This window comes from Syngnathus scovelli, chromosome 3 (assembly GCF_024217435.2).
Source record: "Syngnathus scovelli strain Florida chromosome 3, RoL_Ssco_1.2, whole genome shotgun sequence".
NCBI lineage: Eukaryota > Metazoa > Chordata > Actinopteri > Syngnathiformes > Syngnathidae > Syngnathus > Syngnathus scovelli.
In genome coordinates, this window is record NC_090849.1 from 16,070,206 (window position 1) to 16,095,623 (window position 25,418).

At 39.7% G+C, this 25,418-nt stretch overlaps 3 protein-coding genes across 5 annotated transcripts; 2 read left to right on the forward strand and 1 right to left on the reverse strand.

Annotated features, from left to right (window-relative positions):
• The first annotated feature begins 107 nt into the window (after positions 1 to 107).
• On the forward strand, positions 108 to 4,987 carry usp39 (ubiquitin specific peptidase 39). The gene is made up of 13 exons (XM_049762128.2): positions 108 to 298; positions 570 to 648; positions 732 to 826; positions 904 to 1,040; positions 1,409 to 1,561; positions 1,640 to 1,865; positions 1,960 to 2,034; positions 2,133 to 2,200; positions 3,025 to 3,213; positions 3,470 to 3,612; positions 3,748 to 3,883; positions 4,174 to 4,260; positions 4,795 to 4,987. The coding sequence occupies exons 1-13, from the start codon at positions 229 to 231 to the stop codon at positions 4,846 to 4,848; spliced, it is 1,512 nt and encodes a 503-aa protein (XP_049618085.1). The 5' UTR covers positions 108 to 228; the 3' UTR covers positions 4,849 to 4,987.
• Positions 4,298 to 8,105, reverse strand: sftpbb (surfactant protein Bb). Of its 2 annotated transcripts, none has more exons than XM_049762131.2 (11): positions 7,870 to 8,105; positions 7,601 to 7,653; positions 7,336 to 7,404; positions 7,079 to 7,201; positions 6,877 to 6,993; positions 6,467 to 6,547; positions 6,210 to 6,393; positions 5,997 to 6,139; positions 5,706 to 5,786; positions 5,478 to 5,585; positions 4,298 to 5,253 (listed from the first exon to the last, which is right to left on the reverse strand). In XM_049762131.2, the coding sequence occupies exons 1-11, from the start codon at positions 7,922 to 7,924 to the stop codon at positions 5,215 to 5,217; spliced, it is 1,053 nt and encodes a 350-aa protein (XP_049618088.1). In that variant the 5' UTR covers positions 7,925 to 8,105; the 3' UTR covers positions 4,298 to 5,214. The 2 variants fall into 2 exon arrangements, with proteins under 2 accessions (XP_049618088.1, XP_049618087.1); XM_049762130.2 differs by having other exon boundaries at positions 7,336 to 7,407; positions 7,870 to 8,100.
• Positions 8,106 to 16,110: 8,005 nt separating this feature from the next.
• LOC125994260 (eosinophil peroxidase) lies at positions 16,111 to 22,406 on the forward strand. Of its 2 annotated transcripts, none has more exons than XM_049763490.2 (16): positions 16,111 to 16,240; positions 16,377 to 16,433; positions 16,517 to 16,601; positions 18,139 to 18,314; positions 18,497 to 18,629; positions 18,737 to 18,863; positions 18,972 to 19,178; positions 19,282 to 19,636; positions 19,722 to 19,882; positions 19,961 to 20,219; positions 20,298 to 20,468; positions 20,547 to 20,784; positions 20,863 to 21,062; positions 21,152 to 21,199; positions 21,378 to 21,461; positions 21,574 to 22,406. In XM_049763490.2, the coding sequence occupies exons 2-16, from the start codon at positions 16,379 to 16,381 to the stop codon at positions 22,029 to 22,031; spliced, it is 2,757 nt and encodes a 918-aa protein (XP_049619447.1). In that variant the 5' UTR covers positions 16,111 to 16,240; positions 16,377 to 16,378; the 3' UTR covers positions 22,032 to 22,406. The 2 variants fall into 2 exon arrangements, with proteins under 2 accessions (XP_049619447.1, XP_049619448.1); XM_049763491.2 differs by having other exon boundaries at positions 16,113 to 16,240; positions 21,619 to 22,406.
• Positions 22,407 to 25,418: the final 3,012 nt, after the last annotated feature.

The following is a 25,418-nucleotide window of genomic DNA, read 5'->3' on the forward strand; positions in this document are numbered from 1 at the left end:
AATTAAACCTGTCTCGTAATAAGTGTAATTTCACTTGTTTTACAAAATAATATACTTTCTATTGGTGAGTATTTATGTAAACTCTTGTTTAGATTTTGTGGCTCCTGTCCGTCGCATTGAGTGACGTAGCACGGCGGGCTCCGACGCATATCGTGTTCGACCGATTGGTTTGTGTGAAACAAAGTTTATGGTGGTAAATTCGCTCTGTTTGGACCAATAACTTACATTATGATAACTGCAATGGATACTCTGAAGCGAGAAAGAGATGATGATCTGGATGATGAAGACAACGAGGAAGGTGGGGGAAAACAAGTTACAACATTCATTCTGGCTGTAGATTAGCTCGTGGCTAACGTCAAATATATATTCCAAATCGCAGTAGTTTTAATAGGGTTTACCCAGGCCCACATAATGTAAGCATATATTTTAAACAAAAAAAGCACAAAATAATTTACAAAAATTGTCTCCTATCTAGTATCTGATGGTCTTGCTGATTAGCATGTTTGGGTAGCCGGTTAGAAGCGTGAGATGAATGAAACATTTCACATTTGCTTCATTTCATGTCTTAGTGCCAGTCAAAAAAGGACGAGGTCGTGTTGCAGAGGACCGAAGAAGCCGCCACTGTCCGTATCTTGACACCATAAACAGGCAAGATGCATTCAGTCCTACGCAAATCTCGGTGCCATCATGTCCACTAGCTCAGCTCATCATTTTCTGTGTTTGTCCTTCAGGAGTGTGCTGGACTTTGACTTTGAGAAGCTCTGCTCCATCTCCCTGTCACACATCAACGTGTACGCCTGCCTCATATGTGGCAAGTACTTTCAAGGTAATGTGCATTATTTCAATGAAACATCGCTTTCTAGTTTTTAAGATGTACTTACATGCTACTTGCCTCCCTTGTAGGTCGAGGTTTGAAATCCCATGCGTACACCCATAGTGTCCAGTTCACCCACCATGTGTTCCTCAACCTGCACACTCTCAAGTTTTATTGTCTGCCTGACAACTATGAGATCATTGACTCATCACTAGAAGACATTACGGTGAGTTGCTCACTGAGGACCAAGAATAACATCCATCCATGTTTTAGAGCTGACTTTGGATATCAGGCCAAGTTTAGTCAAATTAAGTTTTGCTGATGTCCAGCTCGGCCCTGCTCCCATCAGATTTTCTTTTCTCCCACAGACATGGGCCATGGTTAACAATGATGTTAGCGCACAAAAACATGATTTTTTTTTTTCTTCTGACTAATTGATTCAAAGTGCGAATATCAATTCACACCAGTGAATGTCTAGCAAAAACAAAATTATGGCTAGGGAAAAAAAAAATCACAAGAATTGCAGGTGTGGGTGAGCATTTACTTCTGTGATTCTGCATCATCATTTGTTTGCCACTATTTTACCTTTCACAGTATGTTCTGAAACCAACATTCACCAAGCAGCACATCTCGGGTTTGGACAAGCAGGGAAAACTTTACAGAGCCTACGACGGAACGACTTACCTGCCGGGCATCGTTGGCCTCAACAACATTAAAGCCAATGACTATGCCAATGTGGTCTTACAGGTATTAATATGTCTTCATTCTATGGCACACCAATTCCTGAGAGGCCGCAATTGTACTTAACTGCTTTGTATCTTCAAGGCCTTTTCCAATGTCCCGCCATTGAGGAACTACTTTCTTGAGGAGGAAAACTATCGAGGGATCCGCAGACCCCCGGGGGACATCATGTTCCTCCTGGTGCAGCGTTTTGGTGAGCTGATGCGCAAACTTTGGAATCCGAGAAACTTCAAGGCCCATGTGTCTCCTCATGAGATGCTCCAGGCCGTTGTGCTGTGCAGTAAGAAGAACTTCCAAATCACCAAGCAAGGTCGGAATTTGGTGCTTTCAGTTGGGAACAATAGTGATGGAATGACTTGCCTATCTATGGAGTTGACTGTAAGCCTGTGATGTGTGCTCTGTAGGAGACGCTGTGGACTTCATGACATGGTTTTTGAATGCGCTGCACGGCGCTCTCGGAGGTACAAAGAAGAAGCCAAGTGAGTGGGAAGGAAAACACAAGTGCTATTTTATTGTCATGTTTTAAATCATCAATGAAATCAACTCCTCAATCAAATCATGTTTTTCTGCTATCTAGCAATCCTAACAAAAGCGTTCCAAGGCTCAATGCGGATCTTCTCAAAGAAGCTACCACACCCAGATCTGGTCAGTCAACTACACATCCATCCATCCATCCATCCATTTTCTGAACCGCTTAGTCCCCACGGGGGTCGCGGGCGTGCTGGAGCCTATCCCAGCCGTCATCGGGCAGTAGGCGGGGGACACCCTGAACCGGTTGCCAGCCAATCGCAGGGCACACAGAGACAAACAACCATTCGCACACGCACTCACACCTAGGGACAATTTGGAGTGATCAATCGGCCTACCAAGCATGTTTTTGGGATGTGGGAGGAAACCGGAGTGCCCGGAGAAAACCCACGCGGGCCCGGGGAGAACATGCAAACTCCACACAGGGAGGGCTGGAGGTGGAATCGAACCCGCACCCTCCTAACTGTGAGGCGGACGTGCTAACCAGTGCTCCACCGAGCCGCCTCATATTATTTATAAAATATTTAATTATAATTGCCTTAACAAATCAGAATAAATGTATATAAAATATACGTATGTATTTTTCACCATACCCTATATTTTTCTAATTTACCATGAATCAACTGACAAACTATTTTAAAGTGGTAAATGAATACTTAAATATTCGCCTGACTAAAAATAATTAATAAACGCATATGAAAAAAGTCAACTGATTGTGGGGATTGGTGGGCCTGATTTAAAGAACAGAGCAGGCCATACTTTGCCCACCTGTCATTTAACCATCCAAACAAGGGAAACGTGGAAATGCAAATAGTCACACAAACTTTCCCTTGAAATTTATGAAGGACTGTTTGGGGCTGTAATGTCCGACACTCCACTTGACCATTTCTACTGCATTTTCACTTATTTAATGAATCCTCATGATGTTTCAATATTTCCAGACACCAGAGGAAAAGGACGCGCTGCTCCTATCCGACGAGTACCAGGAGCAGATGTCGGAGTCCACATTCTTGTTCTTGACCCTTGACCTGCCAACTGCCCCCTTATACAAGGATGAGAAGGAGCAGCTTATCATCCCACAAGTCCCTCTCTTCAACATCCTGGGCAAGTTCAATGGCAGCACCGAGAAGGTAACGATTCATCTGTGGAGATTGTGTGATAGGACAAAAAGTCATTGCCAAAAAGAGATTTGACACTAAAGGGATCCAATTCTCAAAAACACAACTTCCCTTATACAGCAATTGTGCATGTATTTTTTTTTTTTTTTGCAGTTAAGATATTTGCATAGTGTCACGTCGTGAATAGGAACTCGTGACTCGTGTTGAAATTGTTTGCTGATGCTCAATCGGTGTTCTAAAAGCAGCCCCTTGTCTGGTGTGTCTCCAGGAGTACAAAACATACAAGGAGAACTTCCTGAAAAGGTTCCAGTTGACCAAACTGCCACCGTACCTCATCTTTTGCATCAAAAGGTTCACAAAGAATAACTTCTTTGTGGAAAAGAACCCCACCATCGTCAACTTCCCCATCACGTAAGCGTTGCGCTAAGACAAAGGAGTTTAGTCAAAGAATCGGATATAACCAACACCAACCAACACCAAACGTGGGCCGTCCTTATTGAACCAAGTGCTATCAAATGTGATCAAGTGTTGTGTTGTCTTTATCAGGAATGTAGATCTTCGTGAGTACTTGACAGAAGAAGCCCAAGTCACGGAGAAGAACACAACATATGACCTTGTCGCTAATGTGGTGCATGATGGAAAACCAACTGAAGGAGCCTACAGGATTCATGTCCTGCATCACGTAAGTGCAGCCTGAAGATTGAAAACTTATTCACACCCCTGGAACTTCATACTCTGATAGCATTAAATACCATTCAGTGCCATCAGTTTAGTTCAGAAGTCACCTAATTAGTAGGGACAGGGAAGCTTGAGTTGAGAAGAGTTGATTGGAAGATGGGAATTGAATCCCGAAAGAAAATCTGACCATGTTCAAGGGGTATGAATACTTTTTCAAGGCACTCATTGTACAATACTGAGGGTATGAATCTGTGTGTTGACTCGGTTCTGCTGACCAAACATTGGTTCTATCAGGGAACTGGAAAGTGGTATGAGATGCAGGATCTGCAGGTGATCGACATCTTGCCCCAGATGATCACGCTATCTGAGGCCTATATCCAGGTGAGCTGTCTGTGGTGTCATTTATCACAGTTATCCATTTGTTGCAGTCATTTTCATTTTTATTTCATGAGTGCTGAGTCAAGCATTGTCAGTCATGTTAACAGTGAAAGCGTATATATTTTTCAACAAATGCACAATAGATCAAAAATTGTGGCTGTGAAAGTGTCATCATTACTTGTCTGAAATTCAAATAATGTCCAGTGGAACCTATCAAGTTGACTTCAACTTCATTTGCATTTTACACTTCTGTACAAACAATTACAATTGTTCAATTGTGAGATCCCTGAGGCACACTACATCTATGGTGCAAATGACCTTTGTAGTCAGTTCTATCATTAAAGATTATTTTAGTTTTGCTCTTGTATGAGTTTAAAATGGTAACACCGAGAATCTTTTGAAATAACTAGAGCTTGGAAGTTAACCAGCATTCCGTAATTTGCGTTCGTAGCTACACTGGATAAACAAATCAAGTTATTTATTTGCAGTAGTATTCGGTCATCAATTGATTATAGATTCTATTTTCATCTCTTGTAGATTTGGAAGAGACAAGAGAGTGATAAGGACACGAACAACCACACTGCTGCGTAGTGGGAAAAAGAAGCCTAAGACAGAAACACATTTTTTTCCAAGACCCAAAAATCGAAATCACGTATGTATTTTTTCCACTGTTTGTGTTTTTATGTTGTTTCTAAATAAACATTCTTTTGCCCTTCCGAGCAAGAACAAATATAGCTCTTCACTTTGCCTTTCAACCTAAAGACATTTAATATCATCCACAAAGATCATTTCCATATTCATTGATCAAACACAACTGAACAAGTGCTGGTTGCAATTGAATTCTGAGTGTTAGTTATTTGTTTTCATGCAGACAAATAAGGAAGGCAAAAAATTAACAAAAAAAAGGCAAAAGTGTGTGATTGTGTGTAAACTTGCATGTATTTGATCACAAGCTATTCACTTCTTCCACACATGCTTCTCACAGAAGGCCGTGTTCTGAAAGAACAAATACATCATCGTCATTAAAAAGGTGACAAATGTAAATATATGATCACAGGTGGCTAAACAAACAAATAATTGTATGTAATTTAGCTTTGGGTAAATGGGTTAGGTAGATGTAGAGTCATGCTGGCAACAAACAACAAATTCAGCTCTCGCCCTGCACTTTGTGCTGGTTGGTTCTGGTTAATAAGTGAGCGAGGTGTGTGACTATAACTTACGCCACACTTCCGAGCTGCGTTTGTGTCTTTGCACCAGTAGCTCGGCCCCCATGTGCAGGGATTGCTCCCCACCAGCTCGGACTTCTTTGTAGTACACAGATCGACTCTCTGGAGGACAGACAAAAGAAAATGATTCCAATCTGCGCTTGTAAAGTTTTTGCATCAGAACTAACTCATCAATACAAATGTAACGTCAGTCCAGTGAAGTGGTTTGCCTTCTGTACTTACTTCACAAATGTCTTCATGGTCCGCCTGCTTTTCCAACACCTGCTGCAGTCTAGCACCATATATTTTGGTGAATGACTCGCACTGAAAACACAATAGCTCATTGCTTATTGAGGTACCATGGCTGTTGAGCTAAGACAGTCTTTGATACCTAGAGGCAGTTTTGAGTCTTCAATTGATAGAACAGCTATTTTAAGGGGAATGTGGAAGCTAGTCTAGTCAGAGGCATTATCCACCTAAGACCATTTGAACCCATGCCAAACAGATTTGAAAGACTTTAGCTCGGAGTCATACCTTGGGGATAGCATTTGGGTGTTGACCACACACAGACTGCAGGAAAGAGGACATCTGAGGCTTTGTGGCGTTGACACCCAGTTGAAGCCGGCTCAGCGCAGCCAGTGTACGGCATGAATTGCAGTCCGAAGGGGCGGGCACCTCTAGAAAGTTATCAAAGGATTGTAACTTAATTAGAAAGTTGGCGATATCATCAATGAAGCTGCTACTAACCTGTGCCAGTTGAGTCCCTGAACAAACAGACGTGCAGCAGTGTACATATGGTGTGAGGGGCAGCTGACGACAACAGGAACTCTACAATCTGTACGCCATATGTGCCAACAAAGTCGTCACATTTGTCCTTGTAGCTCTTAGGGAGGAGATCGCAGACTTCGTCCATGATCTTCATCAACGCATCCTGCAAGAAGAAATCGGGTGACAGGCAATAGGTACAACGAAGAATGACAGCAAAAATAGCTGCACAAACAGACCTCAGTCATGTTTTGGGGCAAAAGAGTCTCCAGTTTCTTGATAATGAACAAGCACAGGGTGCAAGTCGGGTTGAACTGCTCCTGGATGAAAATGAAAAGGAATACATGGAAGTTGCCACAAAATTTAGGACCGACCATGTGCACAATGTTATGCGATGCAATGACAATGCTGCTCTTACAAAATAATACGATGATCTTTGATTAACAAAAAGAGTTAAAAGATCAAGTGATCGATAAAGTAAAATGACATGCCAGGGTCTGTCCACCCGCCTACCCGTGCGTTCATCTTCTATAGGCTGGCTTTCCCAGCAGATCCGTTCTCACATTCATACATAGTTCCTCATTAGATTTCGCAAGTGGTTATCATGTTTGATATACAGAATATTTCCCTTCTGTAACATCATACACACGTGCGTGTTGGTGAGCGCAGGGACATCTTCCCCATTGTCATCATGAGGAAGTGTCATCTCTTCCTCATCATTGTGGGCAGCACACAGTCCAAAAGCCGAGCAGGTTGCTTCCCCGTCCTAGAAAAGGCAAACACATCATTGTGGAACTGACGCCAAACTGTTCAAATTCAGAACACTTCTCTCAAGAGTGGACAACTCATACCCCGTGACCAAATGGTTGCAGCAGGATTTTGGATAAATTCATCTTCAACTGAAAGTCACATTCCAATGCCTGTTTGTCTGGGAGGTGCTGGCAGAGTGCATGCAATGCTTGGTATACATGCTCCTGCAAAATCACAGACCGTAACGCAATTAGCACTCAAGCAACAATCCTTGGAATGTGTGCAAAGTAATTGGTAGACAAAGGGACATTTTGAAAGGGTCACATTTCTTTGAAAGACAAACGCTAATGACCATCACCTTACTGTCTTTGCTGGGAATCACGTTGGCAGAGAGCTGGATAATCTGGCTGCATTCTGAGCAGATGCCCTTCTTCCAAGGAGATGGCACAAACAATAATTATCACTAATGTCCAAATGTGTTTAAAGGCACGGTGAGAACATTTGTAATGAACAAAATATTTAAGATCATTTATTTAGATAGCAATTTCAAAACGACTTTCGCCATAACAAAGTGCTTTACAAAAACATGAAATAAGAATACCTTTCATTATTTTAAATCTTACCAGAGAAGTGTCTTTAATGAATGCCACAGGGTCTTTGATGAACATAGAGTCTCCTTAGAATACCAAGACACAAAAAATATAGGTTGATAATTGTATCAAATGAAAATACAAAATGACACGGATGATAAATGTAATCTCATATATTCAGCATTCCCACGACAGTAAATAAACCGCACCCCATTTTGTACAGAATAATACCCAACAGTGCCCGTCAGGGGAATTTGAGGTGATGTCGATGCAAACATTAAAATTTCCACCTTTAATCTTACCGGGGCAGAGAAACGCCGTTACGACCACTAGGAGAAACCCAAAAGACGACATCATGTCGGAGCAGGACAGAAACAGCACTGACCAGATGATATGTATTTATTTGACTGACGAAAAAAAAAAATCTGTCTGACGCTCCGGAAGTTCTCCCAATATGGATGTAAACTTGTACGTCACATACCACCTGAGAAGCACGAATTCTTAACAAATTTAATTTCCCACATTATACATAGTAAGATTGTATCTTTTCTCGGAGGCCTTGTCAAAATGGCAAGTGAGAAGCAAAAAGGAAGCAAAAACATAGACCCTGCTATTACACGTTAACGCACCCGCCATGTTGGATGTGGTAGCGCACTAATAAACCACAACATGCTCCATGCATATTTTTCAAACTACTGAAGAGGGAGCACCAGCAATGTGCACATACTCTTATTGGTTTATACCAATTTATATACTTTATCATATCTAATCAATGTGTAAATATTCTTATTCATTTATACAAACATAGTTGCTCAATCAGAGCACAGACACAGCATACAGAGTTTTGTAAATTTCCAGTACAGTAATCCCTCGTTTTTCGCTGGGGTTACGTTCCAAAAAGAACCCGTGATAAGTGAAATCCGTGAAGTAGAAACCATTATTTTTTTTACCATTATTATACAGGTATAACATTGAAACCATAGGACAAAACTTGTTTTCAGGCCCAGCCATTTGTTTAACAAAGAGAAGTAAACACTTTCTTCCAGATAACTACCGTAAAATAATAATTTTAATCATCAGTACATACTATATAGTGCGCCTCTGCGGCCTGACTCTGCTTTGTAGTGTCTTTTTCTTCTGAAGCCATAGCACAATGCACTGTGAGAAAAATCTGTGAAGCAGTGTGGCCGTGAAAGGTGAACCGTGATATAGCGAGGGATGACTGTACACATAAGGCACAGCTCAGTAACCCCATATAAAAAGGGACTTTTTTTAAAGTGATCACTAGATAGCAGCAGAGAGAATAAATTCCCTGGTACTGTAAGTATTTGGTAACACCTACGTGACAAACGTGACACGGAAGTAAAATAAAAACTGCCACTGATTTAATACATAAATATTATAAATTGTAAATATACCCCATAAAATATTACTGGTGCTTGTTAGAACATTTGGCTTAAGACAGAATGTGTTCATTTACACCCCACAGTGCAGCGTCACTGTACATGATTCAACTGTCCAGAGGTTAACTCACCCCTCAGTGAGTTGTTGGTTCCCATGGCCACCCTACTAAAAACTGTCTGGCTACATCCTTGGACAATGAATTGGTTGCCAGAAAACAAAAAGCAGGGAACGTTCAAACAAACGCTTGCTCACTCATTATGGCACACCTCCACAGAGCCTTCAAACACACCGGCATTGTGTTCTCTCTCTAAAATGCAAATGATCTAATTGAATAATTAGTGCGACAATTAAATATTTTCATGCAGCCACCCTCTTATATTTGTTTCCAGATGCAACACATTGTCATGAACAAGAGCCTGGCCAATTTATCTGTGAGTTGAAAATGATTCAGATTACAACACATCACTGTTAAACTGCTCATTAAATAACTGATGTAATATTTTTATATTATATATTATATTTAGATTATATATTTTTTCTGTTATACACTGGCAAAGTACAATACAGGACAAGTACAATTGAGAGAAAACACAAAACAAACAAAAAAATTTCCCTTAAAAATAACATTTCAATTTGTAAAACAATATAACATTGTCAGAGAGCATTGTATATATTTTCCCACTTTATCTTTAAAGACTGCAGCGTGTTAATGTTCTTTGTGATAATACTCTTGAGATTATTATGTGGTTTAATGTTTTTGAATTTAACATCTTTATGAAATGCATGGTAGGCCGATTGAGCACTCCAAATTGCCCGTCGGTGTGAGTGTGAATGGTTGTCTGTCTATGTGTGCCCTGCGACTGGCTGGGGACCATTTCAGGGTTCACCCGCCTTCGCCCGCGACCCTCCTGAGTGTAAATGGTTCGGAAGATGAATGAATGAATGATTGAATGTGAAAATCTGGGATCTTTGTTAATATGCAAAAATGATTTTTAACTCGGAATGAATATCAATGTTGCTACACCTAAAGTTAAAGCTCGGTGCAAAAAAATCTTTTAAGGCGTGACTTTGAGATCAGTGTATGCGGAAACAGCACACAAGCAGAATTCCCCGCCTTGCACTAATTGTAAAATGAAAGTTATTCTTGACACACAATGGAAATGTCATACATGAAAAATCCCAAGTACTTATTTAACTGTACGGTTACTCGACGTAAATGAATGAAATCCTTGCTTTATTCGGAAGTTTTCTTTTCTCTGCTTTAAAGAAACGTACGAAATGGAAGGAAGTTTGTTTGTTTGTTTGTTTATTTCGAACATTTAAAGAAATACAAGAAAGAAAGTAACAATACTGAAAATAATAACTCCATAGTACAGTAGAGAAGAAAGAAAAGAAAAAAAAAACATTGCGTTATAAATTTTCACTTTATCATAAAAATCTTAAAGCAAATGTCTTTTTTTGTTTGTCGGCTGCAAACGAGGCATGTACGGTACTGTCCAACTTATTTATGACTGGAAATAGAAACCATTCATCACGATACAAACCTTTATAACCAGGTCATATAGTATACATATAATTCACTACTTGTCTTGCAATATGAAAAAAAAAAAGTGGCTGGAATGGAAAGTTTTTGTATTTGTTTTGTAATTCATTAGGCTCTAATGAAACAGCAGTTGAACAATGGCAAGTATGTGGCCAAACTCCATCCTCACCCTTTTTGTCTCAATATTTTCAAGGTGAACATGACATGCTAAAAATAAGTTTAATCACTTTATAAAACCACCTCTATTGCTCCAGTCGGTAAAAAACACTTGCGTCATTTGACTTACAAGTACAATTACTTTACTGTTACCTGATACAGTTTTACCACGAGTGCAAAATGTGTCGTATAATAAATCTGGAGCCGGCGAATGAAAGTGTTTGTCATCAGTAATCTACTTTATGTTTTGTTTGTTCATCCAGTTTCAACTGTTTAATATTTTTGGTTTAATTGTAGCAAATATTGTAATTTGTTATACTTGAATTGTAACTGTAATCAGTTTTGTGTTGACAGGAGGTCAGCACAAAATTGATTGCTGTTGGACTCACATTATTGTACAAGACAATAAAAGGAAGCAGTTGGAAATGTAAAATACAAGAAAAATGATGATTTAATCGACTTACCAAACTGGATTTTTCTTTCATTACTTAGGCGTAATAAAAGTGAAAAGGTGCCATGTGTTCCAAGAACTCATTAAACTGGTTGAACGCTGCTTTAAGGTTAAGTTATTAATAAATTGTATATTCCACAATAAGACTGGGAGACAGAAATAACCCCCCAAAAAACGAACAACTGTTTGGCACGTTCAACTGGTAAATAGGTTAATTGGTCAGTGGCATAATTGGGTAAAGAGGTATACTGCGTACTCTATGTTAATTGACTCCTGTCACTTTAGCGCACCAATGTTAACCTCAAACCCGTTTGATAATTAGTAGGCCAGATTTTTAAGCCGTTTCATTCACCGATGAATGTCATACAACTAGTCCTGTGGTTTGGCTCTCTGGTTGATGGCTAATCTTTTGCAACAAGACCACAACCTCAACAATGAGGTGACTGACTGGTTTTTAATTAATTTTTTAAGCTGTTGAAATAATGGGGAGGGAGATGGAAGTCCTGATTCCTGCCATAGTGTAAAAAGAATACATGTGCAGGTGAAGGAATGAAACCAAGAGATAGATGAGAAAGTTAGAAAAGTCTCAATGAATACAAGGATAGAAAAGCAAGTGAATGACCTACAATGAACTCAGTTTAAAATACTTTAAAGTGCTTGTCCTATTAACATGTGTAACATGTTGAGTTGTGCTTAACTTAACTTAACTATCTTCAATGGAAACATACCTGGATTGTTGTTTAAAGTTGCAGTAAATGGTAGTAAATTGCATATTCAAAGTCTATGCCTCTCTTAACTTCCTTTAGTCCAGACTCCTTCTACTACCTTGTTTTGATTTGATTCGTTAAATAAGCTTATTTACCATTATTTAGGTTTCCTTTCCACTGGCCTTACACTGCCTATCGGAGAGATCAAGAGTAAAAACTCTGCACTCTGCTTGCAAGTAGTTTACTTGCAGTTAACTTCAAGCTATTCACACTTAGACTATATATTTATAGAGTATTTTCTGTTGTGCCTAAATAAACTGATCGATAGTAAATCACACCCATCCGTCCATTTTGAACACCGCTTATCACATCCCTGAACTGACCGCCAGCCAGTCGCATAGTAAATCTGAAACAAAGCATAATATGACTCTTATTGCAAAATGTTTGTCACTGAACAAAAAGGTGTGGGATTTAAATCTTATATTGTTTGTTCTACCTTGCTGTTGTTATAAGTGTGTGACTATTGTGTGCGTGTGTTGAACATAGCTGTGGAATAAGAATGAAAAGACGGAGAAAACAAAACAGAAAACAAAAGGAGGTGGGAGTGAAATTGCTGTGTGACGGAGTGATTGTTTAATAATAGTCGTACATTTTGTAATGAGGGAAACAGCAAAGTGCTACAGTACAGGGTTTAAAGCATATTACAGTAAATGACAATATAGCAGAGTTTCAATCAGTTTGTACATGCAAGAATGGCTGAAAAGAAAAGCGGTCGGTGGGTGACAAAAGTAATGAGGTTGTTCAAATTTAGTGATCCCATGGCTACAAGGATTTGTGGTGTGTGTTGATCAACATACCGTGGAGGAAGAGGTTGAAGGTGACATGGGGTCATGGGGAAAAAAATGGATTTTATAAAATATTTGTAATTTGGGACGTAAAGAGCAAGGTACATGCATCTTACATCAACTTAAAAGTATTAAGAGCATTTCATTGTGGATTGTGAATGAGATAGAAGAATCAACAGGGGACTTTGTAAGAACTTTGCTGGTATCAATGATGACCATCAACAGATAATAAAGTCAAGAATTTACGTTGTGGCAATCTCTGACATAATTTCATGATCACAATGGAGCTGGAAGATAATGGATTAGTTAAAACATAGCAGATACAAGCAGTATTAATTAGTATTAATTTGTTTGTGGAACAGAATGTAATATTGATAATGATATGACTGTGGCCATTGATGATCTGATGAAGACAGGACATCTATTGGGCACTAGGAACGTGCGGACAAAGTTGACAAGGATATCTGTGCTGCAGACGCTGTGGTAAGAGTCTGGTGGTGTGTAGGAACTTTATTTAGGGCTGTGATTATTACATTTTTTTTGGGTTGATTATATGCAGTACAAAATTCTTGTGTATATCTTTTGTTGCAATCTGCTAATGACACTTTGAGGTCAGTGGGGACTTTCCATCTTCCTGCTCTCGTGATGGGAAAATGTCAACAGCATGATGAAAATAGTTTAAATATAAATCCTCACTGAACCGGAAAGTGAATTGGTCCAATTATGGCTCAGACAGTAATTGTCAATTTTGCCCTCCAGTTCCTTGTTACTGAAGAGCCGGTTGTGCAAAAAAAAAAAAAAAAAGCACAGAAATATTGAACATTATATGTGCATCTAAAAGTTTTGAAAAATTCAAATTACGCTCACCTGCAAATGTTATTGTGGTTGTATAGATTATAGTATAGCTATATACATATATTGATTCTCCAGAGACTTTGTGTGAATAAGTATTTTTTTCTTTCATTTGTTTTCGTCAATAAGACTTGGTTTTCATTATACTCTGCCTCTTTGCAATCCTATAACCACTAATTAAGTCGTATCGTCAGAGGGTGTGTTGCTTGAGTGACAAATTGTGTCGGTTGAAAAGCGAAAAATGTGACTGCTTTATGAAGTCGAACAAAACTTTACCTCAACAGGTGCTGCAGGGCAAGAAGCAGAGAAGCAGGAAGACAATTGCTTTTAAGCTCAACTAATTTCCAATTCCAGGCAATGAGACTGATGAGTTATACAATAAGAGAAACTCAACCATGAGACCTGACATTAGAACATACTACTTAAAACATACTGTAAGATAAGTATGAAATACCTTTTTCCCATTCTTCATGTAAGGCCACCCATCGCCCTTGGGGGAATCATAGAACCTAGTTCCGGGGTTGTTTATGAGCCGGATGGCGGTCATTGGTTGGTTTTCCGTTGCTGAATCTGTTTCAGAAGATGTATATACTGTATTTCCTTCAAAAACTTTTACTCCTGCATATTCAATGGATTGATGTCAATGTGTCTGATTTGGTATTTGCTGAAGCTAAAAAGGTCATGCATATGCAGACACCTGTGTGTGACTTCTTATAGACACAGTCAAAGTAAAATCCAAGGTGACTAACTGACTGAGTACATTCCCTCAATTCAAAGACTTGTACTATTTCAGTATGTCTGTCTTTGGTACACTATCCAGAATATGCTCCTTAAAATGATCTGTTTCAAGTAAATGATCAAACTTTGGAATGATATTGAGTCGAATTAGTATTGTACTATTCACACACAGTCTGCGGCCGATATAGAAAGCCCCTGTTCCACTTGAGTTACACCTTTCTATGAACATCCAAAGCATGTTGCACAACCTGATCTGTGAGGGAGTCGGTCTACTGTAGTTCCTCCAAATGGCAACACTAACTAAAAATAAACCTAACAATATCTCGAAAAAATACAATCCGGATAGGATCTCTTCCTCTTCTGACTAGAATCAAGAGCTGCAATAAAAGACAAAAGTTTGATGAAACCAAATACTGTCAACATTGAGGCCCAGCAAGACCTGCTTTGCTGGACTAAACACTATCAGAAGCACTGGCCTGCATTTCTTAGCAAATTTTAATGTTTGTCCCATGAAATTGTATAAATCTACTAAATCTAGTTTGTTTTGGCTATGTGGAGTTAAGGTTAATCCAAGGGACCTGAAGTAAATGTTTTAATAAAAAATAAATATGTATGTCAATACAGCAAATGTATAATTGATTTCCTTTTTTCATATAAGTCTTGTTTATTCATGTGTAACAGAAAGCTATGTATATTTCTTGTCTAGAATGTGACCGTTTATTGTTTAACAAATCCAATTTCAAATTTGTCCAAAACAAGGGCACTCTTATGAGGGACTGTGATGGTGTTAATTTAACAATACTGTACATTTATTGTGCTTGGAGTTTGCAGAGATAGAAGGTAACCAAAGCTTAACCAAAGCTGGCCTGACTTCAAGCCAATAGAGCAAGTTTTGAACTTACATACTTGAAGAAAAAATTCAAAGCCTTGCATACGTCTTCAGATGAGGAAGTTACAATTTGGCCACGTTAATGAGCTTCACGCTTCTGTCCAAGATGCAAGAGACTTCAACAGAAACATTTAAAATGATGTCTTTCTGAGCTCATGACATTTTAGGTATTCTAAATAATTTTTTTGAAGGGGATTCAAACGCAATTAGGTCACAACTGGAATTATTCACAAGACGGCTTTGAACATGTGTATATTAGCCTACAAATGATATTTGATCAAGTCATTTTTCAGTTTACATTTACCGTAACAACAAAATCAGTTTAAAAAAGCCATCACGTAAATTACACTTGTCTAAGTGTGTGTGGGTGTTGAAGACTGGAAAGTTTGGTAATCAAGCATTGCGTCTTGTCACGAACGCAGTTCCAGGAAGTAATTATCTTTGCAATCATCCGTCAGTTATATTTTTGTGCACCTATTGTTCATGCATGTCTAACACTTGTTAAGTGAAGATGTACTTTACTACACATCGCCGACTCAATATGTTTTAGGCAGCAGTATACAAATACTGAGCAAACATTGCAGCATCATAACAGTAAATCCCCAAATAAAGTAGAAAAACAATCTATATTACATTACAAGCAACTGATGACTTGTATCTTGTCGCACTTATTGGATTCCTTTGTTGGCGCCATTGTGAGTGGCAGCCTTTTCTAGGAGCCTATTAAGTACGTCCGAAAACTGAATTTTCCCCCCCAGGATAAAAAAAAAAAAAAATCTATCTATCTCTATCTATTTACAGATATTTTTTTTTAAATGAGCTTTGTGTAATCGTAATAATGAGTAGGTACTGCGTACAGTTCTCATAATTGCTAAAGTTGAAGTGGTTAAACCGGGAGCTCAAGGCGGAACAAAGAAAAAAAACAAAACGCAACAAAAGAAAAACAATGAAAACAAAATGCTTCAAATTCTTGGTGACGTAAAGTATTTCCAGCGACGCACCCTTTATAAAAGGTGCCATCATAGCAACTTTCTTAGTATACAGCCTGCCACTGCTGATTTACAAATCTTGGAGCTGCGTCTTTTCAGGTCACTAAATATCTTTCGACTAAAACGAGAACATTTTCTTTATTTCTATTCATGATTGCTATTTAATCATATTCATATAAAATTTCAATTCTATGCGTTTGAAGAGGCAATTTAATGTTTTCTTTCTCCTCACCAGATATGTTTCAGCTTTTGCTGCTTGCAGCAATTTCCCTGCAGTGGCAGGTGAATGCCCGTAAGTAAAAATAGCTTGCTAACACGCATTTAATTTTTTACAGTTTAGCTTTGATAAGGTATATACTTTCTATTTTCTTCCAGAACATCTGAGCAGGGAGAGCATTGAACAAGCTGTGAATGCTGCCATCACTAAAGTGGACTCGGCGTATGAATATTCAAGACAAGAGTGAGTTCATACATTTGATAAAGTGACTTTTTCTACTGAATGGGGTAATATTGCATACAAACCAGTGCTGGCACATTTTGATGAGGAAAAAAATGATTCACACGTCAGTGCTGCAAGCTCAGGTTTATTATTAAGATAGTAGTCCATCTTTTATATTTTATTATAATTCCAAGCAACATTTGAGGGACAACGCAAAACATTTCTAAAAATAAAAGCATATCTTGGGCTGTCTAATTACCTCATTAGTAAATCGGTCTCACAGGGGTTCTGGCGGTAAATCTATTGGCTTGGGCTGTGCTATGTAGTACTAGAATACTCTCATTCGTCTTGTCTGGGTTTTTTCCAAAGTTCGAAACGTCCTTCGATTAATTGAACACGAAATCATACCTGGAGAAAGTTTATAATTTATAAATGTTGACTAAATAGTAATATAATGCTATGATGCATAATTTTAACGACTGTTTATATTTTTTTTATAATTGGTATTTTCTAGTTTTCCCCAAATCAAGCAGCACTTTGTTAAAACGAGACAATTGAATGCTTTTAAATACACTCACTTAATATGGACCAAGTTGGCGTAAGCATGTTGACGTGGCCCTTTACAATTGTTCCAGCACTTTCTGTGGTTCCTTTGAACAAAAACTTGCCCAGCCCTGCCCTAAATCTGTTTGTACCCAGTGATTGGATGACAGCCAGTCAAGGGTGTAGTTCATCTGCCACCCAAGGTCAGCTGGGACAAGCACCTAAAGTTATGGCGAATGGCATCCTTAATGAGAACAGGGAGTGTAGACTGGTTTTTAACAACCTTAATCAGCCATGACTCAAGTCCAACGGCATGTCACTAAATTTGTACACAGAATATACTAAAAAAAAAAATAAAAAACATTTTTTGTTGTAGAAATGGAAGCATGGCTTCACAGGTTAATTGGACCGACTGTCATCTAGTGGAAGAGCATTTAATTGTTCTCCCTGTCAATATGCATCGCCGGCATAGCTAGATGAACAAGAGTATTTGGAGCAAATACATAACAATTTGGACCAGTTAAGAGTAACCCCGCCCCCCCACCACACCCTCATTGTTGTGCAGCAGTCATTATTGTAATAATTAGTTCCGTGAGTTGATTCCTACATTGTTTTGCAGGGAGTGACGTAAACTGCTGTTATGTATATTAATTAAATAAGATGACGCCCATCTCACATGTTTGCGAAGCTCAAAGTCTGTCTTCCTGCACTTTGATCAAATTGCACCAGCTGCACCACAATTTAGACCTGTTTTAGCAGTTCTGTCACTAAATTGTCAGGTCCGCCAAGGGCATGAAATAGAAAACGCTAGCGGACTGTCGTAATGCCCATTGAGGCGCAAGTCAAACAACAAATTACCAAACACAATAAACAAGACTTGTACTGGCACGAAAATAAAGATGTTTGTGCGCTGTCTCCAAAAATAGGGCTCAAGACTGCGCACGTTTACCAAACGACGGAATTTACTCTAACTCTGAGGCTAGCTGCTTGTAAACGTGACCTCTTGATGCTCCAGGTGCCTTGATCGTATCAGGCGGAATGGAGCCAGACCTCAGGATGTGTTGCGCTTTTTCAAGCAACCTATTGGAACTACCCGTGAGGTGGCCCGATCTGCTGATTACATGGACACCACACTGAATATCATCAAAACTTCGGCAGAAAGACGTCAAAGACGTTCCATTAACGCCACAGGTGAATGGAAATACTGTCTCAATGTTAGTCAAAACTCAACATTTGGGACTCTCCAAGATTGGGTCTACCTTGTTTACCTTCAGTGGTTCTGCATTCCTACCCTGATGTGGATTTCGTAATGAGGGGCAGAAAAGAGACTTACTTGTGTAGCCCGTCAATCACTGGTCTGATTTTGTTGCCAGATCTGCTGTCTGAAGAAGATCTGGAGTTTATCGCAGAACTGACAGGCTGCTCACCTCGTCACCGCATGCCCTCATGCAAGACAGTCCCCAACCTTAACACGTTTCGCACCATCAGTGGCGTCTGTAACAACGAGTAAGACAACAGTGGTTCTTGCTTCCCAATTTGATGCATTGATTAGCTTTTACTTACTAAAGTGAGGACTACCAATGAAAGCTCTGATGAATTTCACTCACCTGCAGGCACAATCCTCGATGGGGATCATCTAACATACCATTCACACGCTGGCTTCCTGCTCAGTACCAGGACGGATTCTCGGTGCCCCGAGGTTGGGACCCCTTGAAAATCAATGGCTTCTTTCTTCCCTTGGTACGGTCATTCTAGTTTTTTTCTTGATTATATCCAACCGAGGATATCCAATGGAGCATATAGAATTGAAATCACCATTGTGGTTAAATGATGTCTTTATCGTTTAAGGCAAGAGAGCTGTCCAACCGCATCCTTGGCGCAGCGATCGACGATGTGGTGAACGACTCAGTCTTCACTCACCTGTTGCCCTCCTTTGGACAATGGACGGACCACGACCAGACGTTAGCGCCGCATTCACCCGTCATCCGTTCATTAAGCAACGGTCTGGACTGTGACGAGAGCTGTGAGCGCTCCGAGCCTTGCTTCCCTATTATGGTCAGTGAAGTCCCATAGTGTCTGTCACGCGTGTCCCCCCCACAACAAAAGACGTGAGCCACATCCAGACAAACGCACTCACCGAGTCTCGCCTTCTGTACAGATTCCCAAGGATGACTCGCGCTTCGGCAAGCAGGAGTGCATCCCCTTCTTTCGGTCAACGGCGACTTGTGGATCCGGCGACACAGGCTTCATCTTTGGTTCTCGCACTGTACGGCAACAGTTGAACGCCCTCACGGCTTTCATCGACGGAAGTCAGATATACGGCTCAGATGAAGAGAAAGCTCTAGACCTCCGTGACCTCACCACAGATGAGGGCTTGTTGAGGGCCAACACAGAGTATACTGACAATGGCAGAGAACTGCTGCCCTTCACCAAAATGATGGCCAACGTGTGTGCAACCCGAGCTCGCATCACCAACAACCCAAATGCCGAGGAGGTGTTGTGCTTTTTGGCAGGTGAGTGGCAGGCTGAACAAGCTCATTTGGTATCTTCTCCTTAGGATTCCATCAGCAACCATTTTATTTGATGTCTACTGTGAAGGTGATGAACGCGTCAACGAGAACATTATTTTGACATCGCTGCACACGCTATTCTTTCGTGAGCATAACCGTCTGGTTCGAGCCCTGGCCAAACTAAATCCTTCCTGGAATGGAGAGAGACTGTACCAGGAAGCTCGCAAGATTGTGGGAGCATATCTCCAGGTTAGAGACTGCCGCTCTTGCATTAACATTACTCTTGTTTGATGAATTTGGCTGTTTACATTTTATGTTGTCCCTCAGATTATTACGTTCAGAGACTACATTGCCTACATTGTAGGACCTGACGTTATAGCGAAGAAGCTCTCCACCTACCCTGGCTATAATAAATTCGTAGACCCATCTATCGCGAATGTGTACGCGACAGCTGCCTATCGATATGGCCACTCAATGATTCAGCCATTTGTTGTCCGTCTCAATGCCGCTTACGAGGAACATCCGTTGTACCCATCTCCATTGCTGCACACAGCCTTGAACACACCATGGAGGGTTGTCTTTGAAGGTATGGTCTTAATCTGCAGATGTTTTCTCTTACATGTCCTTGCATTTTATTACAGTTCATGTAATAAAATGATTTCAGGTGGCCTAGACCCAATATTGAGAGGACTTGTAGGTCGGCCGGCTAAGTTGAATGTTCAGGATTCCATCATGACAGAGGAGCTGAGAGACATGCTGTTTAGATTCTCTTTTGAGATGGCGCTGGATCTGGGCGCTCTCAACATTCAGCGTGGACGTGACCATGGGCTCCCTGGTATCTGTTTCTGTCTTGGCACGTACCTGTTCATTATCTCCTGATTGGATTTTTATCATGTATGATATGTCTTCTCAGGATATAACGAATGGCGAAAGTTCTGTGGTCTCTCACAACCCCGAAATTTCGAGGAACTGGCTGAGGTGTTGAAGAATAATGAATTGGCTGAGAAGCTTCTGGATCTGTACGGCACACCCGACAACATAGATCCATGGCTCGGAGGAATTACAGAACCTTTGGTAAAAGGAGGAAGAGTTGGACCCTTGTTTGCCTGCCTGATTGGACTTCAGTTCAGCAAAAGTAGAGAGGGAGACAGGTAAAGAGATAACACCATATAGTACATGTCCGCAATCTGCTCTCAAGTATAAACTCAGTGACAAAATGTTCTCATTAGATTTTGGTGGGAGAACGAGGGTGTCTTCACAAAGGCCCAGAGGGCGTCTCTGCTGACGACATCAATGTCCCGCATTATCTGTGATAACACCGGTATCACAGAACTTCCAGACCAACCTTTCTTGTTCCGGCCACGAGGGGACGGTTACACCAACTGCGCCTACATCCCGGAGTTTGACCTCACTCCATGGGTGGAAACTCGTAAGTCCCATCAACGGAATCTTGACAAAAAGGGTGTCAGTTGTCTTTGGGTTTTGGAATGATGGACCTCACCATTTTATGTGTCCTAGCATATGGCTTTCCCGACACCTTTCCAAACTCACCCATGCCCAGTCCAGGTATGTGAAACACAAAAACACCTGTTAATTGGATCTTCTGCTGTAATATAGACATATATCTGTCTTTATAGCTGACTGTATAAACATACATTGCAAATAGGATTGAATCGTTTCTAAATTTTCTTGACTAAAAATTGTGTATATTAACTGACTGCCATCACACCTTGATTGATTCTAGTTCCCTGGTCAGCCTGGCCATCCTGGCCGGGACCGGCACCAGGAGGATATGGACCTGGACTTCCTGGACCCCCTGGACCACCTGGTAAATCTATCTATTTTCTTTTCAGGCTTGAGGTACATACATATGCCTAAAACTGCTGGATGGTTTTTAACCCAGCAGTTTAAGGGTATTACCTATGTTTTTCCTTTTCCAGGAGCTCCAGGTCCCTACCTATCTATCTTTGTTTTTCCTTTTCCAGGACCTCCAGGTGCCCCAGGATCCTATCACAGTGAGAAAATGGCCTTTTCTGTACGACTGAGCAATAATTTCCCCAAAGCCGGCGTTCCGATCCCCTTCCACGAGGTCATCTATAACGGACAGAACAGCTTTGACACCAATACAGGCATATTTACTTGCACATATCCAGGGGTATACGAATTCCAGTTCTCCTGCACCATCTATGAGCATGCTGCCAGTGTCGATCTATTGCGCAATGGCGAGATCATTTTGCATTCATACACCACTAGGCAGGATGGTTACATTACAGCTAGTGGAGCTACATACATCAAACTGAAACGGGGAGACAAAATATGGCTTGTGGCTAACTTTGGAGCCAACGGTCTGACAAGAGACAGCTTCTTCAATGGGCATTTACTCTTTACAGAGGACTAAACAGTAGACCGAAACAATTTGAAAAATAGATATGGAAAAGCCCTTTGATCCTATATAACGCAAATAAGGTATTGCACATATGCGTTGATCCCTGTTTTTTTTTAAAGTGTGGTTTAGATAGATGGGTGGATAGATAATAGATGGATAGATGGACAGACAGAGTGTGTGTTTGTGTGCATGTGTGTGTGCGCATGAGCATATACAATTCATCTACATACCTCACAGTCCTTTCCATTCCCCTCTTCTGAAAAAATGGCTTGTAACATATAATTTCGAAGCAACACTATTAATTAAAAAGCTTTTCTTTTCTGAATTGTTATCATAATTTAATTAAATACGTCAATAACTATATGAATAAAGCATGCACTTACTGTCTTCACTTTTCACTTTTTATTGGCTGTTTCCAGTATTTCACAAGGTTGATACATTTTAAATAATAATTCCTCATTTAAAATGTGAGCCAGAAAAATAAATTTTCAAGTGCTACAAAAGTGACTTCAAATGACCATGACTCGAGTAATTTATTGAACAGAAAACATTTGTGTAGTTGTATAATTTCTTATGTAGGGTAATTATCTTGAGTTTGTTACACCCACACTTCTTCCCTTCCCAAGCAATAAAAAATAAATAGAAGCTTTTTTTCTCTTGACCAGTAGAGGACGCTAATATTCAAGGTACCGTATAAGAAAGAAGGTAGCGCCACAACCTGTGGAATTTTACTTTTCCAAATTCAGTCGAGAAATGCAAAACCTTTTACTCTTCTTCTCTTTAAAAGCCTGAGAAAAAGTTTTTTTATCCTAATAATGAGTTTTCTTCTATTGTTTTAATGTCTTAAATTATCGTAGATTGTTTTTAACTTTACTGTTTTGTTCATATTATGACTCGAATACGTGGGGGCCACAGAGACTTTTTGTCACCAGAAAATCCTTTCAGAATTAATAACATGATCATTCATTTGTATCATTTGTAACATTTACTGATAATAATAATAATAATAATAATAATAATAATAATAATAATAATAATAATAATAATAATAATAATAATAATGATAATAATAATACTACTAATAATAATCATCATCATCACAGTTTGCTGCATTTATTCAGCTTCAATTGTCCTATTGTATTAGTTGCACATAGGCCTACTTTCGTACTATGAACAATACATAGTAAATTTTGTCACGTACATTTTAGGACAAAATTAGTCTATTTGGTCATGCACTCCCAAATTACTCTGAATATTTTTTATTCTTGTGTTAATTCTGTGTTCAGAGAGGGACCAAATAGATTTGTGTTGGAGTAAAATGTACTCTACGAAATTAACTGTCCAAAACAACAGACATAGGTACAGTATTTTTTTACGGTCTCTGTTATAACTTTATTGTTTGACTTATGTTTGTTGTTGTATGATTTAATTTTGCTCCATTTACTGCACAGCACTTTGTATGCAGCGGTGGTTGCTTTAAAGTGGTCCAGAAATACATATGAGTTGAATTGAGTTGAGTTGAGAAAACATACATTAACAGCATGATTAGCAATGTGCATTCACAAATTCGAAAGTTTTGAGTGCATTATATTTAAAGGCTCAAATTTAGAGTGATGACAGTGCAGCAAAAAGAACATTTTAATGCCATGCAATTCAGATCTCCTCAAGTGAATAAAATTAATACTGTGCCTCATTCATATCATCAAACTGAATCACATATTGGTCACATGCGTTTCTAAATTCTGATATTCCAGGAAAAGCTCAAGTAACTTTGCTTCTGTGGTAAATTGAGCAAGCTCACTGGCGTTATGCATCTCAATAGGTCAATAAAATAAAATAAAATAAAATAAAACAAAAACAGAATAAGAGTCCTACAGACAGGCAGTCAATGGTAGATGGTTGTGGTGGCTCACATTAGTTCTGCCATTGGAAGGGAGGGACAGGAACCAGCTGCTGTCTCCAACACACGCACTTGACATGTGCATGCTTACACAAACCCACCATTAGCAATATCAATGCGGAGTAGTGAGGTGAACTCTTGGATTAATCAATTTAACAGTTCAAATTCTAAAATGTTCTCATTGATCTAAAGTTTGGGATTTAAATCTCTACTGTGGCCTTCCTGTGTGCAGTTTGTACTTTCTCCCTAAATCCTACAATTCAAAAGCAGCCATGTTACTTTAAGTGAAGACTCAAAATTATCAATAGGTGTGAGAGTGACAGTGATTGTTTGTTTATAAATGCCATAACCAATTCAGGCTTAGCCTACCTCTCGCTAAAGTCGGCTCCAACTCGAATAGCAATAGGCGGTATCTGGTGCAGCAAGTAGATCTTTAATCCCAGGTTCGGTCCTCAAAATGTGCCTAAGCCTAAATTTCTCCTGGTACTGAGTCACCCATTTGTAAATGACTTTATTTCCTTCCATACATCATCATTGTGTGCAAGAAAAAAAATAAGATTAAGATCATACATCATACATTGTGTGCAAGATTTTTTTTTTTTTTTTTAAAATGAGCAACTTATAAAGGGACAATCATGAGAGTAATGGAAATGACATTTTTAACAACAACAATAATAATAATAGAAATAATAATAATAATAATAATAATAATAATAATAATAATAATAATGCATGCTCTACTACTTTTTTTGTTCAAATTCTATGTAGCTGAGCAAAATAAAATTAACCACTTTTCTGTTGATTCAATAAGCTAACATCATTTTTTGCAGTAAAGGAATGTGCTAAAAGTCTGCAGACTTTGGGGTGCAGTGGACCTGTCAATCATGTGATGGGACGTGCGCGGGGACCAAGGCGACAATGCTGGGTGGAGGTCGCGGGGTGTTTGGGGGGGTGATAGAGGGACCACAACTCCCCGGGACGGCTCTTATAATTGGGGGGAACATCTGACTTTGTCCCGCGCTGGCGGCAGATGGTGCGCTGCGGCGGGACCAAGGGGGGAGATTTACTGTCATTGTGATATTGTCCCGGCCAATGAAACAATAGGCTAAGGGGGAAGGACTCAGAATTGGGCAAAACTTGATGGTTTTAACAAGAAAAAAAAAAAAGAAGAAATCTTATTTTGTTGACTTACGTACGCACTTAACCAGAACGCATGCACAATGAAAAATCTGATCTGGTTCTCTTTGTGAGATGTGTGAAAAGTGTTGAGAGGTAATTGTGCACAGTGGGTGAGGATGGCGGACCTTTAGTAGCGCATCTGTCTAAGACATTTTATAATCAAAATATAGACGCGCAAAGGAGAGATTGCTCCATGGGTCTAGAGGCCCACGGAAGTGTTTTGAATGCGCAAAGTTCGTGTAAGCCTCACGGAGTGGATGCTGAATGTGGCCGTGGTCCAAATAACGGGACGCACTTCACACCAATGAGAGCATCCATTG